This window comes from Octodon degus, unplaced genomic scaffold (genome assembly GCF_000260255.1).
Source record: "Octodon degus isolate 3935 unplaced genomic scaffold, OctDeg1.0 scaffold00035, whole genome shotgun sequence".
Classification (NCBI taxonomy): Eukaryota; Metazoa; Chordata; class Mammalia; order Rodentia; family Octodontidae; genus Octodon; species Octodon degus.
In genome coordinates this window covers 14435370-14450151 of record NW_004524611.1, presented here as the reverse complement: position 1 = coordinate 14450151, position 14782 = coordinate 14435370, and the positions used below count along the sequence as shown (strand labels likewise).

The 14782-nt window shown below is 53.1% G+C and overlaps 1 protein-coding gene across 10 annotated transcripts in view; it reads right to left on the bottom strand.

Annotated features, from left to right (window-relative positions):
- Dtx2 (deltex E3 ubiquitin ligase 2) overlaps positions 1–14782 on the bottom strand; it is a 38903-nt gene that overhangs the window by 3229 nt on the left and 20892 nt on the right. For 9 of the 10 annotated variants that reach the window (XM_023714495.1, XM_023714494.1, XM_023714490.1 and 6 more), the window contains 4 exons: positions 10066–10166; positions 5182–5322; positions 2767–2840; positions 1193–1351 (listed from right to left, as the gene is read on the bottom strand). In XM_023714495.1, coding sequence (XP_023570263.1) covers positions 1193–1351; positions 2767–2840; positions 5182–5322; positions 10066–10166 — 475 coding nt within the window. The remainder of the gene's footprint in view (positions 1–1192; positions 1352–2766; positions 2841–5181; positions 5323–10065; positions 10167–14782) is intronic. The other variant, XM_023714489.1, reaches the window with a different exon arrangement.

Sequence of the window (14782 nt, the reverse complement as noted above, 5' to 3'; positions counted from 1 at the left end):
CCAAAACCTAGAGCTGGGTGTGGTGGTGCATGCCTGTAATCCCAGCACTTGGGAAGCTGAGGCAGGAGGATCATTTCGAGTTCAAGACCAGCCTGGGCTACAAAGTGAGCTCAAGGCCAGCTTGAACTGCATAGTGAGATCCTGCCTCAAAAAGACAAAAAATAAATTTAAAAAAAGAAACCAAAGAGGGCCCGGGAGATAGCTCAGTAGAATAAGTGCTTCCCTGGCAAGCACAAGGGCCTGAGTTCAATCCCCAGTTCTACCAAAAAAAAAAAAGAAAGAAAGAAAAAGAGAAAGAAAGAAAGACAGACAGACAGACAGACCGACCGACCACCACAGTCCCATGGAATTCTCATAAAGGGACAAGAAGACATCAAGATACTGGCCAGGCAGGAAAATCAGGTTTCTTTCTTTCTTTCTTTCTTTCTTTCTTTCTTTCTTTCTTTCTTTCTTTCTTTCTTTCTTTCTTTTTTTTTTTTTTTTTTTTGTGGTACTAGGGATCAAACTTGGGACCTTATGCTTCCTACGCAGGAGCTTATGCCACTGATCCATCTCCATGGCCCAAAAATCAGGTTCCTGAGTGCCTCCAGCCTTATCACTTTAAAAATGCAACAGACTGCAATGACCTACTCAGGCCTGCTGCTGGGGCTACCCAGGGCGCTGCAAGGTCCAAGCCAGGCTGGACAGCCGTCATGGATTTGGTTCCATCTGGCCTCCCAACCTCTGCACACCCTGGAAGTCACCAGGGGTCAACATTGAGGAGTGTGCAGGACTCCTTCTGGGTAGAGGGGACACAGATGTCCATGGTGTCCCACTTTGAATCGTCTTCCCCAACACAGGGCTGACAGCAGAGGGACATCACAGGAAGATGCGTGACTTGTAAGTGACAGAGTGAAATGGAACTGGCAGCTCAGGAGAGCCCAGCATCTCCCCAAGCCTGGCTGGAAAGCTGGGGTGCCTCGTGTCACTGGCCCCTTCCAAAGCGCGGGCAGGCCTGGGTGAGCCAGCAGGGCTTGCAGAAGTCTCTGGGCCAGCTCCAGGCCCTGGCTATCTTGCCAGCAGAGACTTCACACTGCTATCCAGTCTAGTAGCCAAGCCCATCTGGCTGCAGGACAGGGGCCACGGCCACCCCAGGGCTGCTTCTGTCAGAGGCAGCAGGTCACTTCCTCCCATACCCCGCTGCTGCAGGCACCTTGTTCCCGTTGCAGTACATGGCCAGCAGGCACAGCAGGTGGAAGGCGTGGCTGCACTTGGAGAGGCGGCCCACGGCCACAGGCCCAAGGGTCTTGCTGTCGGTCACGTCACTGTACCCAGAAACCACAGACAGCTTCTCCATGCAGATCATGCAGTCCTGGGGGACCAAACACAGGCACACTTGCCAAGCTGGCTGGAGGCTACTGTCTGTTCCAGGGGTTGGGAACACCAGAATCACTGGGACCTGTGCCCAGTAAGGGCTAAGCCAAAGCAGGGGCCTGAGGGGCCGTGGGAAGAGCAGGATGGAGAGGACAATAAGGAGGGGGGCTCCGAGCTGCTTGAGCCAAGGACACAGGAGCAGCCACAGGAGAAGGGATGGGCATCGCCGGTGAGGGGAAGAGAATGTGCTCAAACATGAAGAGCACAGAGGCAGCTCAGGGCCGCTTGGAAGATAGAGGGGGATGAGACCAGGTCTGGGAAAAGTCACATGTGGGCCCCACGCTCAGCAGCCACCTGCATGGTGGCCACAAGGACAGTGACCTGCACAGGAAGAGGCCGGGGAGGGCCAGAGAGGCTGCAGGAAAGGAGGAAGTGTGGATGACTCTAAAGCTCCTGTCTCTTTCCTACCCAGACTTTCTCATACTCATTCTCAGGACAAAGTAGCATGGAAAACCGTGGGCTCCACACTCCACTCCTGACCTTGAACCCCACTCCAGGACCTCTAGGAGTTCCCAAGATGTTCTCAGTAGAGTAAGGTTTGGGGCCCACTGGGGCTGGGGATGGGCAGGAACTGTGACTGGCACTCCAACAGGCCCTGGGCCAGGAGTGCCTCCCGACAAGGCTACCTTGCTGGGCAGGGCAGACGCACTGAGCTCAGTGCTGGGACTCCTGGCCCCTTCATGCAAGATACACAGTGTTGTGTTTGGGTTTGGTTTTTGCAATACTAAGAATTGAACCCAGGACCTCTGGAATGATTTATACTCCCACCCCCTTTGGTAAGACAAAGTAAATCTCAAGTAAGATATTAAGTTGTTTAGTCTGGGCTTAAAGTTTAGATCTTCCTGCTTCAGCCCTGCAGAGTAGGAATTACAGGCCTATGCCACTGTGCCTGGCTTGAGAAAAGTTTTGCTCAGGAGCACACTTCATACATGAGATGTGAATGACAGGTTTCAGGAGCCCTGGCCACCTTGTCTTGGGGTTCCTACCTCCCATGAGAGGCTGGAGCTGAAACCACAGAACCCAGAACATGGCACCTGCCCCAGAGACACCTGGGAAGTACCCCAGGGGCCAAGCAGGCTGAGGTTCCCTTCACATGGAGTTTGCTCTCATTTCCAAACAAGAATCACGACAGGGCTGGGGAGATAGCCTGGCAGTCTAAGCACCTTCCTGGTATGCAGAAGACCCTGGGTTAGATCCCCAGCTTGCCAGCCCCTGAATCATGTGTGCTGGCCACTGAAACTGGGTGTGGTGGCGCATGCCTGTAATCCCAGCACTGGGGAAGCTGAGACAGGAGGATCACTATGAGTCCAAGCTGTGTAGCGAGACCTACAATGTGGCAATCAGGATGCATACCTCATCCGGAGGGGTCTTCAGCTCCTCAGTGTATTTTCTGATCACCTGTTCTGGCTCACGTTTTGGAGCGCCCCCTGGAAGAGAAGGGCAGGTAAACAGAGTCCCAGGTGTGCATACTGGGGAGGGTGATGCTGGGGAAGGAAGGCGGACAGACGGCAGAGGTCCAAGCTGCAGGAGAAAATGTTAGCAGGGCTAAGACAGAAGATTAGCTTGCAAAACAGGATATTTGCAGTCGCACCAGGCCACCTGCATGAAGCTGGCCCAGACTAGGGGCCCTGGCGGAGGTGGCGGTGGTTGAAGGGGGGCAGAAAGAGAGCAACGCCTGCAATTCTCCTACTCATGCCCCAAGAAACTTGACCCAGACCCTATGGAGGATCTCAGAAATATCCAAAAGCAGCTTCAAGGACAAACTTCCCCATGACCATCCTGAAGTACAGTTTCTTCCAGCTTTATCACTCTTACATGGTGATCTCAGGGGGACAGGAAGATCAGAGCCCACCTGTCCCGGGGACCTGGTGCACATGGGCACCTGTGTGTGTGCTCCCTGTGGGCAACGCCACAATGCCGCTCTCTCATGCACCACCGGGAGAAACAAGGGACACACTTTGGCTGCCCACTGGTTCCCACACATGCATGAGGGAGGGGGAGGACCCCCCAGCCCTGTCCAAGGACAGGCACTCCCAGCAAGTGCATGGCACCGCTGGGGGTTTACAGCCGTGGCCGCAGCAGGATCACGTTATCCCTGTGATCCTGGGCACTGCACATGAGCCCAGGTAGAGGCAGAGGAGGGGGCAAGGGACCAGTGCCTCACAGAGGCAGCCCCCTGGCAGGGCTCCTCATGCCATCTTAAGGGCATGGCCCAGCCCACATCTCTGAGAGAAGGGGTTCCTGGTTTGAGCCTAAGCTCACAGCACTCAGCCTGTGACTACATAGATGTAAATCTAAGGGCTCAACAAATGAATGTTCTCCAGACCAGAGAAGGCTGGTGGAAGCTTTCAGGGAGTGGCTAGGTACAGGAGAGGGCCCCCCATCAGGAACACTAGGCTTGATGCTGGCTCTTGTGTTGTGGCCAAAGGTATCACCTCAAAGCTCCAGGTCCCACAGCTAAGGGTAAGCACCCAGTACCTAACAGTGTTACTGGCATAAGGCTTCAGCTGCTAGCACCTGAGAAGGGCAGCGACCAGCAGGGGATATACGTGGCCACTCACACCTATCACCATCCCCATCCCCACACACCCCATTCCCATATGTGATGTATTCATCCATACAGACTCTCAGAACCTAGACCCTGTTCACTGGTGAGAAATCCAGGCCAAAACAATGACCACAGGCACAGGATAGCCATGCATCAGCCAGGACGCCCTGCCCAGAGGAAGCCTCTCCTTTTAGAAAAGTCCAGTGGCTACAGGCCAGTCTCCCAGGGGCCCACGGACAGCCTCTGCCAGAAGCAGGTCCTTGGGTCAAGTAAGGCTGGCCTGGCACCCATCCCTCACCCATATGGCCTTTCAGAACTGAAAGGAGCTGACATTAGCCACCCTTCTTATCCAGGCATGGTGTTGGGTTTGAACCCCAAAACCACACAAACACCAAGGCTGGCCAGGTGGCTATCACCCACAAATGGGGTATCTGGGCCCAGGAAGGCCACAGGATCCTCCTGAACAGGCTGGGTGCCCAGACTGCTGCCCACCCATCCAGCCCACCCCATCTCCACAAGGAAGCTAAGAGCAGCATGTGTGGAGCCCAGCGCTGGGATCAGGAGCCCTAAAGCCACCCCTCCCTGGACACAACTCCTGGCCTGGGAGGTGGGGATCAGACAAGTCAAAGGCCATGACCAGAGCAGCTACCACTGTTTCACCTCTCCCACCTGGTCCTCTCAGCGCAGCCTACCTAAACTGCAGGCGATCATGCAGGAGAAATCTGCAGGTCACAAAGCCAAGGAGAGCCTGAGCTGCAACAGCAACCTGGACTAGCAGGGCCAGTCAGCCCTGCATACTACCACAGTACCTCATGGGCCACCAGAAGAGCTCAAAACTTAACTACCACACCAGCCTTGTCACAAACGCCATCCCTTCCATGGCTCTGAAACCCTTTCTTCCCAGGCCATACTGCAGGGGCCTTTCCTGGGACACCCTGGGCTCACAGCAGGGACAGTCGTCCTATCATCCCTGCCAGGCCTCATTTGCACCTTGATGTTTACAGGATCCTTGGGAACAAGCCCCCCTCGTTCCACTGTGCCTGGAAAACAAGATTCTCAGAAGCCACCTCAGCTGCCAAGGGAGGGAAGGGAGAGAGGGCCACAGGGAGCAGGGCAGGGGTGGAAGGTCAGAGAAGAACAATTGCATGAGGGGAGTTGGAGGCAGTGAGACTCAGAGGAGGCTTAGCAGAGGCTGGAGCGCGTTTGTGAACAGGGACTACCTTTCACGGACATTTTCCTTAGTTTCTTAACTGAGCTGTGACTTTTAGAGGCCAGGCGGGAGGCGGGAGGGCTGGCGGGCTGGGGTGCGCGGCTAAGACACACGGGGAGTCCAATAGCTGACATCAGCACACTTGTCATGCCTGCACAGTGCGAGATCAGACATGCAGGGAGAAACATTAGAAGGTGCACTTGGCACGCAACACCCACAAACCCTGCCGAGTCCGAGGTGGCACCAGGAACGGCTCCCAGGACCTATAAATCTTCTGGGGAATCTGGACTACTCAAGGCTGCCAGGTTTGCATTCCAGGCCGGTAAGTAAGCCTAGTGACGTGGCTTGCTCACCAGCACCCGGCCATGGATACCTTAAGTCCTCAGGTATCTGCTAAGCACTTGTCTGGCCTGTCCCTAGAGCATGCAGGGGGGCCAGGCCAGTTGCTGTACGAGAGTAGATGACAAAATGTCACCCCAAGAAGCCACCTGAGCCGTCCTAGGTGGCATCTCCCCATACTGGGTGCAGCAGGAAGAGCAGATGCGACAATGCGGCAGGGCACAGCCAAGCTGCAGAAATGCAGAGGGACCTTGCCAGCAGGGCTGGCTTCAAGGGCTCAGGCTTACCAATGACCCTGACACCTCCAGGCCTTAGCACACCCTCTTGGCTTACGGTCATGCTGCCTCCTGCAGGGGACTGTCTGCTTTCCATGCCCTACGTGACCTGTCTAGTGACACGGCTTCACTAACTGCTGAGACGGGAATACTGCCCCTTGGGACTGCTCCTACACTGAAGGAACCCAGGGCCCTTGGCTGCGGCTTCTTTCACTGGTGCCATCACAGAAGGAGCTGCATGGGCAGCAGTGTGTCCACTAGACCAGCCCTGTGGCCGGCCCAAGAACAAAGGCTCTCAGCCCAACCAGTGTGCCCAGTTGGGGACAGAGGCAGAAGGCAGCCACCGGCAAGCTGGGCAGCACAGGGGAGTTCGCAGGGGTACTGTGGCCACCACTCAGCCAGAGACCAAAGTGCACACCAGAAGAGCCAGGTTCCAGCCTGGGCTCTGCTGGACTGCTGCTAGGTCGCTGCAATGCCACGTGCTTCCCAAGATTGTAGGAGGGCTCAGATGTCACTAACTCCCTTGAGAATTAAATGTCAGAGGGACAGAAAGACACAGCTAGCACAGGTGGATGAAAGATGGGATAGACTAGAAAGAAGAGCTGTGTTCCTTGAGAGGACCCAAAGGCTCTGTACTGACTACATCCTCTGACGGGAATGTCTCCCACCAACATCCCACTGAGCTCTTAAGCACCACCTCTGAGGAGAACCTAGTCTCCCTGCCCACCTTGTGGACCAGGTCACATCCCTGCCCACTCCCAGCTCCTCTACCCTGCTTTATCTTGTCAGTACTTCTCTTGCTGAAATCACCTGTGCACCTGCTAGTTGACCACCTTATTCTTAGCATGTGTCCCATGGGTGAGGGCACAGCCTGCCTACTATTGTCCTTCCAGCTCCAGGGAGGGCATCATCTGTAGGAGGCACAGGCTATGCGTCCACTGAAGAATGAAGACACCCCCAGGCACCTCACTGTCACCAGACAGTCACAACACTCCCGTCCTGTCCAACATAAGACCAGCTCCTCCGAACTCTAGCCAGACGCGTCTCAATGCAGTCACCTGAGAAAACAGCCTTGCTCCATGGCTCTAGCTTCCTGTGAAGTCTGAAAAGCGCCCCACATCGGACACCTCACAAAATGGCAAGCAATGGCTGGAACAGGGTGGGGGCACCAAGCAGGTCAGCTCATCTCCCGCAGCAGCAGGGGCTCTGGGACAGCCCCAAAGCACCGTAACAACTTAGGCAACAGCCAAGGGTTTTCCTGAAAGCTTTCTCTCTGAGTCCCGAAAAGTACATAGCCTCCATCTGCAGACTCCCACGCCCAAACATCAGCACTCTTTCTGGACAGCAAGGGTCAGCTTTTTCCTAGGGCCGGGACAGAAAAGCAAGCTGGTGCTCCCTGGCCCTGGCTTCCCACCCAGTGTCACTCCTCCCTCGCTGGCAGGTCCTCAGCAGGCTCCTGAGCAGCAGTGTAAGAGTGTAAGATACAAGACCTGGCTGCAGATGCTGCCTCTTCTTTGGCAGGCAGAATGGGGAGACGCTGGCCCCAGCCCTGCAGGCCTGGCCCCATGCCACAAAGGTGAGGGCTGGGTGAAGTGTACCAGGGGAGCGGCCACCTGGGGGCACCATCACTGGGAGGCACAGCTCCTCCAGCCCACACAGTCCTGCCACAACATGACCACCTGGTTATAAACTGACCTGCAGAAACCTGTCCCCAAATGCTCACCTCCCCGTGGCAGGGTGTGGTATATTCCAGAATTCATTAACATGGCTGAGGGTGAGAGAGGACATTCCCAACCCTTACTTTATTCCCTGGTACCCTACAAAATGGTCCCACCAGCAAGTATCAATCACAGAGCCTTGGATTAATTAATTGACTGACTTGGCAGTGATAGGGACTATACCCAAGGCCTGCTGAATGAGCTACATCTAAATTCTCAGCCCTTATTATTTTCAGCTTTGAGACACAGTCTTGCTAAGACACATGGGCTGGGCTGAAACTGGCCAGCCTCCTGCCTCATTTTCCCTTTCAGTCAAACAGGTTAAAATATTTGCCTAGGGCAGTGGAATAAGTGCTTCCCAGGCAAGCGCAAGGGCCTGAGTTCAATCCCCAGTTCCGCAAAAAAAAAAAAAAAAAAAAAAAAACAACTTGCCTAGGGGCTGTGGATGTAGCTCATTGGTGAAGTACTTGCCCACTATGCATGTGGCCACAGATTTCATCATTAGCAATATAAAGAAATAAAAAGGAAAAGGAAAAATCTGCCCACTTCCAGGATTGCTATAAGGGCTGAGGTGACAGTGACACTGAAAACTAGCAAGGATGCAGCCTGGAGAGGGCTCTCAACCTTGGCCAGGGAGGGGACTGGTGCTGATGCCCAGGCACACCTGAGAACCACTGAGAGAGCGTTTGATTCTGTCAATGCCTCAGCGACCACACCACCAGGTCCTGTCAGCATGAGGGCCATGTGGGCACCTGGCCTATTTATGGGTCACCTCTGTCCAACAGGACATATACGTGCGCACATGTTACCAACGAACTCACCCCAGACCCACACAGTGTACCTGAAAGTGGGCAGAACTCTCTGGTCAGCATCTGCCACTCTCTCCTCTGGGTCCAGCAGAGGCTAAGGCTGGGGAGCAGCTGCAGCATTGGGAGTGCGAGCGTGGCATTCTCCACCCTTCCCGCTGCCCCTCTGCAGGTTCCTTGTCCCTCCTATGTGGGCAAGGGGCCGCCATCTCCTGCAGACCACCCTCCTGAGAGGCACACCCATGCTCTTGCTGACCCTGGGATATCCCACACGTCTACACCAGTCATCACCCCACCCAAGGCTCCACTGACCCGGGAACACCAAACCACCATGGGAAAAGCCCAGTTCCTGAAGCCAGAATATCGGGGGCTTGAGTTTCCAGAAGTGAGAAGAAAAGTCTTCACCTCACAGTGTTATTTAGGGATGAAACCCATGAGCACGCGCAGGAGCCCCTCATCACACACTGAAGGCTCCTTCCTCTGCATCCCTCCACCACCTCGGGCCTCACCCAGGCTCCATATGGCTGCCTGCCCTGGGCCTATTCATCTAACCATCCAGGCTGACATAGGGAGCCTCCAAAATCAAGCTCAGTCACTGATTCGCAGGCCTCAGCTGCGAACAATGGAGGCTCGCTGTAGGATCTGCCTTCCTTTCCAAATACTCCGTGGCACCCACCAGCTACTGTCAACAATCGTAGGAATGCCCTACACTCTAAGAGGACTTCACAGAGTAAGCACACAGAGGTGACCAGTGATCTAGATGGGCCCAAAGGCGTTTACTCTGGATGAGACTAAGTACAGACAAGAGGCTCAAAGAATCCCATCCGGCCCTGCCTAAGGCATTTCATGACAGAAAACCGGCTCAAACTATAATCTCTTTTTTTTTTTTTTTTGTGGTCCTGGGGCCAGAACCCAGGAGTCTGTGCCCTGAGCTACATCCCCAGGCCCTCTCATCCTTGTCCCCTCCCTTTCCTTCCTTCCCTTATTTTTTTTTCCTTCCCTTATTTTTTAATTTCAATTTTGAAGCTGGTTTTTGCTAACTTGTTAAGTAACCCAAGCTGAACTTGAATTTGTGATCCTCCTGTTTCAGCCTCCAGCGCTAGCACTCCAGGTGTGTGCCACCACATTTGGTTCCTAACTGTAAACTTTTTTTTTTTTTTTTTTTTTTTTTTTTTTGGTGGAACCAGGGATTGAACTCAGGCCCTTGTGCTTGCCAGGCAAGTGCTTATTCTACTGAGCCATCTCCGGCCCCTAACTGTAAACTTTTACCCTAACTGTAATTTAATTCAATGCAAAATGTAAAAGGCCAGGACTGGTGGCACACACCTGTAATCTACATTTCTCAGAAGGCTCAACACAAAAATCACAAGTTTAAGTCAACCTGAAAAATACAGTGAGACCTTGTCTCAAAAAATAGTTGGGGTATAGCCCAGGGGCAGGTGCCTGCCTACCTGTGTAAGGCCCTGAGTTTCATCCCAATAACCACAAACACACACACGCACGCATGCACGCACCCATGCAGAAAAAAAACCTTACAGGACATGACAGGTTCACACCCTGGGGACTGTTATCAGGCTCCACTCCCCAGAGGGCTGAAGGAGGCACAGGTGGGCTCATTCCTTGGCATTACAGGATCACCAGAAAAATTGCTCCCCAGGAGCCCTTTGGGTTGGTGATGTCCCAGATGGTGGCAAGTCCACACCCCCTCCTCCCACTAAGCCCTGGGGGGAGGGATGATCTGTTCAAGGGCACCTACCTGCGAGTGCCTGCTGGACCCTGCTAGGCTTTGGCATCTGCACGGGCACAATGGTAGGGAAGCTTCCAAGGTTGCTGGAGGGGCCGCTGGGGAAGGAGGCACTTGGGGAGAGAAGAGAGCAGAGCTGAGTGTGCGATGTGGTCTCAATGGGAGCAGGGCTGGGGTGCAGGCTGAGCTGGTGCAGGGACACGCCCAGGCTCCTTCCTGCGTCTTCGGTCCCTGCTGGCCTGGGTGAAGAAGCCCCCTACTGTTTCATGGGCACTTCAGACTCTTAAGGTGATTGTAAAGAAGCTCAAGATGGAACACGCTAGCTTCATTAACACATGAGGCTCTCAGGGTTCCTGTACACAGGGGACACCGGCAGAGGACACTTCTTAATGTGCCATCCTGCCTCACCGGGGACAGGCTAAGTGGGTATCGTGACCTCTGACACCATGTTCAGGGGGACCTAATAGCATTTCTGCGGGATTCCTGCCAAAATGGCATTCCAATCATGGGAAACAATCAGAAAAACCTAGACGAAGGACATTTGACACAGCACCTCTTTGGGTGGTGAGGCTGGGAAAGATGAAGAGTGACTGGGAGCTGGTCCAAGAACAGGAAGAAGGACAAGCATTTGCACAGGGAGACCCTGCAGAGAATCCAGGGCCACAAAGGAGGCAGTGGAAAGCGGGAAAAAAAGCCATTAGTTTAGTTCTTGGTGTCACACCAGCAGTAACTAAGTTCCTGGCACTAAAGGATGCTCACCTTAGAAGACACTGTGCCTGGTTGTGGCTCGGTGGCAGAATGGGCCTTGGGCTTATGGACACCACTGCAGCAAGTGCAGCCATCACTATGACAAAACCTCACCTCTTTTGTATGGAATAAGGGAGATACACAAACTCCTGTGCTATTTTTGTAACTTTCCCATAAATCTAAGTTGGTGCAAAACAAAGGAATTTTTCTGGATGTTTTAAGTAATGAGGGCTCTAGGGCCATAAATATAGCTTGATGCCAGTGCTTGCCTAGCACATGGAAAGGCCAGCATCACCAAATAAAATACGTATTTTTTTTAAATGAAGTGTTTGACTCCCACAGTGACTACGTTCAGTCAAGCTCCGCACTAAGAACCCTTGGCAGAGAAGGCCTGAGTTCCTGCCAGCCATTCCTCTTTTCAATTTCTGGGTTCACTGCCTGAGATGGTCAAATATGAAGGTTGTAAAACCCTCCCACTGGGCCCCCAGGCCAGGGCCTGTGTTCCAAAGTCAGGTCTTGCCCAGAACAGGACCAATGCTCAGCCAATGGGGGTCAACCCAACTTGGAACCCTGACAGGGGCCAGCAAAGCAGCCACTGGCTTCTGGGCCACAAAGCTTTGGCCCCACCCTTGGTCACAGTCATGGTCCTGTACCCAGGCACTACAAGGAGCAAGACAATCTCACCTGAACCAGGAACCTTCACACACAGCCAGAGCTAAGGCCACCAGGGCCTCCTATAAGGTCTGGAGCAGGACAGGTGCTCTAGTATTTGCCTGAGTAAAGAAACAAGTTTTGTTCACATTTCTTGGGACTATTCTCCTCAAAGAAGATGGCCTCTGTTGCTGGGCTAGAAGAGGAGCAGCTTCTTAGCTTCCTTAGCTTTCAACCCAGAAAGGCAGATATGGACTTATGCTTGCCTAATAGTGCAGAGGACTGGGAGCTGGACTCCTGGGCTGAGGTCTTGCTTCCACTGAAGTGTGTCGTTGGGGTTTACCCTACTTTTTTTTTTTTTTTTTTTTTTTCTTAAAAGTACTGAGGATTGAATGAGGGTCATCACAGTGAACTATGCCCCCAGCCTTTTTTAGACAGGTTTTCATGAAGTTGCAAAAATGCCTAGGCTGGGATTAAACTTGCCAGCTCCCAGTCTCAGCTGCCTGGAATGCTGGGATTATAGGTGTGTGCCACCACATGTGGCTTAACTTTTTCTTCTCTATGCCCAACAACCATATCTTGTGACTCAGAGGCACTGTAAGTGAAGTCACTCTTGACTCCAGCTCAGGCCTCCAAGGCAAACTCAAGGCAAACACTGAGCTTCAGACTTATGTAGGAAGCCAGAAAACTGAAGCTTCTCTGGAACTCCACAAAAGGAGAAAGGATGCTGTGGGCTACAGGAGAGACTGGGTCCCTGATGGCTCCTTCCTACAAAACACCAGGAAGTGGAATCCTCCCTCCCTGAGGGAGGCCCAAGTTGAAGTTCTGTCACCAAGGGCTAGAGCACAAGGCAGCTCCCAGTGAAGCTCCCAGAAGGAAGCACCCCCCAGCCCATGTCCACCCACTACCAGAACGATACTCTGAAGAAAACGCTCCAAGGTCACCACTGCCCCATATCACTTAGAGAGCCCCTCCCTATCTGCGTGTCCCTGCGATGGTGAACAGGACACCTTACAAATGTGAGGTGCAGTTCCCAAAACGGGGAACCAGGTGGACAACCTCGGGACTCTTTGATCCCTGCCACCATCCTCTGGGAGCTCAGACTCACCAACTTCTCCTGAAGTTGGGGACCCTTCTAAGTGTCCTCCTCTGAGAATCTCTCTAGTCCCTGCTCAGGCCCACCCCGCGCTGTGCCTGGTCTCCCTACTAGGCCCTCCTTAGCTTCCCTATGGGGACCACTCCCAAATGGAGCCAAGCACACAACCTACGAACTTTTTAGTCTGAGACAGATAGGATCTGACAGTCCCAAGCAAGGGGCAGATGAAGAGGCTCTCCAGAGAGGAAGGCAATCCCAAGCTTCTCTCCCACCAATGCTCCTGGGATCTGGCCCACAGGCAGCATCAACTGGGAACACTGAGGACATGTAGCAGGAGGACCCAGCTGTGAGGTTCTAGATCCTGCTTCCAGTTGCTGGCACCCAAGTAAGTGCTGGGCCCGGGTATGTCAAGCCCCGCCCCTGAGCTTCAATTTCTCTATAGGATCAGAATAACTCAGAAGGTCCCAGGCAGTGGAGAGGCTCAATCTGAAGTCCAGAAAAAATGCCTAGGTTTCCCAGGTCTCTGAGGGACAAAAGGAACAAAGGAAGGTCCTTAGGGTCCTCACTAAATCCTGTAGTTACAACAAAAGGAAACTCAGAAACTGACTGGTCTAACCTCTTAATCATAGAAGAGGAAAACAGAACTTTGGAAGGATTAGGGCTGACCCATGGTGCCAGGGGCCCACAGCAAGTTGCTGCCAGGCCCCACCTACACCTGCCAATCACACAGCCAAGACAGTTATGGCCAGGAGTGCCTAGCCAGCAGCAGGAGAAAGCAGTCCCCTCAGGGATGAGGATATCTGGGCAAGGCCACCACAGGTGCCAGCAGTGCCATTTGGAGAGCACACAGGCCACAGGCTAATCCACAGCCCAGAGTTGTTTTATTATTATTTTATTATTATTTTATTATTATATTATTATTATTATTATATTTTATTTATTTATTTATTTTGCAGTACCGGGGATATTCTACTGAGCTATCTCCCTGGCCCCATAGCCCTGAGTTTTAAAGCTGCTGGTCATAATCACCACCAAATGATCAGAATGCCATGCAAAATGTGTCAAACCCACTCTTGCAGACTCAGGTGACCATGACACGCTTTGCAAAGTTTTCCACCGACATCATAAGTTTTGGTGCATAAAGGGATAAACTTCAGGTACAAGGAAAACTGAAAGCCAGCAGCTCAGTTACAGACGACATAGCTTGTCTGTGCTACTGCACAGCCTGGGGGACATGGGGAAATCAAGCAGCCAGTTTCCTCATGTTGAACAAGAAGCAATTTGAAGCTACATGCATTCCAAAACTAAAAAAAGACAGGTTCCACAAAAACCTGGGATGTCACTACCTCACAGAGCAGCTCTAGTGCTACCAGCAAAGTTGGTTCTCACTGTCCTCGGGCCTGCCCAGCCCACCCTGCTGCCACCTCCCCTGGGCACCCAGGATGCTGTTGGTATTCACTTGGCTCTGAGAGTCAACTGTATCCCTAGGGAGAACAAAGCACCAGGAGCTCTGTTCTCCCAGTACCTGCTGGCGTAAGAAGTCAACTGACAACGAGCCCAGAGCATGACTGGGCAGCAGGGGGGAACTACAGATTAGGCATGGCAAACTCCTATGTTTCCAGGCCTGCATAGGTCTGTGCCAGTGAAACGACACCCCAGGAAAGTGGCGGGGAAGACGGGGGTCCACGCCCACCCTGGGAGGCAGGCTGCTTTGAGGCCATCTGAACCAACACAGCCGGCGGGCTTGGCTCCCCCTGCTCCTAATGCAGGGCAAGAGGCAGCTCACACGGCTGCTAGCCCAGCAGCCACCTTCCTACTACTTGCCTGGCCCACAGCAGTAGGGCCCAGTCAGTGACTGTAGGCCTCAGGTGAGAAGGGGAGACATGAGAGATTATTAAGGGGACACCAATGGGTGCTCTGGCCCAGAAGGGGGCAAAGCCTCACTAATTCACCTGATTCAACTCCAGGATCCCAGCTAGGGCACTATTTCATTGTTAGTCTCAATTTATATGACCACTGTGGATGATGGTGCATGTGTGTGACTCCAGCACTCAGGAGGCTGGAGCAGGCCTGATGAAAATTCAAGGTCAGCCTGGGCTATACAATGAGTTCAAGACCAGCTTAAACTATAGAGTGAGATCCTGTCTCAAAAAATAATTAACTTTTTACAATTTAAGGCCACATGTGGCTCAAGACCAGCCTAGGCAATTTAGTGAGACCTCATCTCAAAGTAAA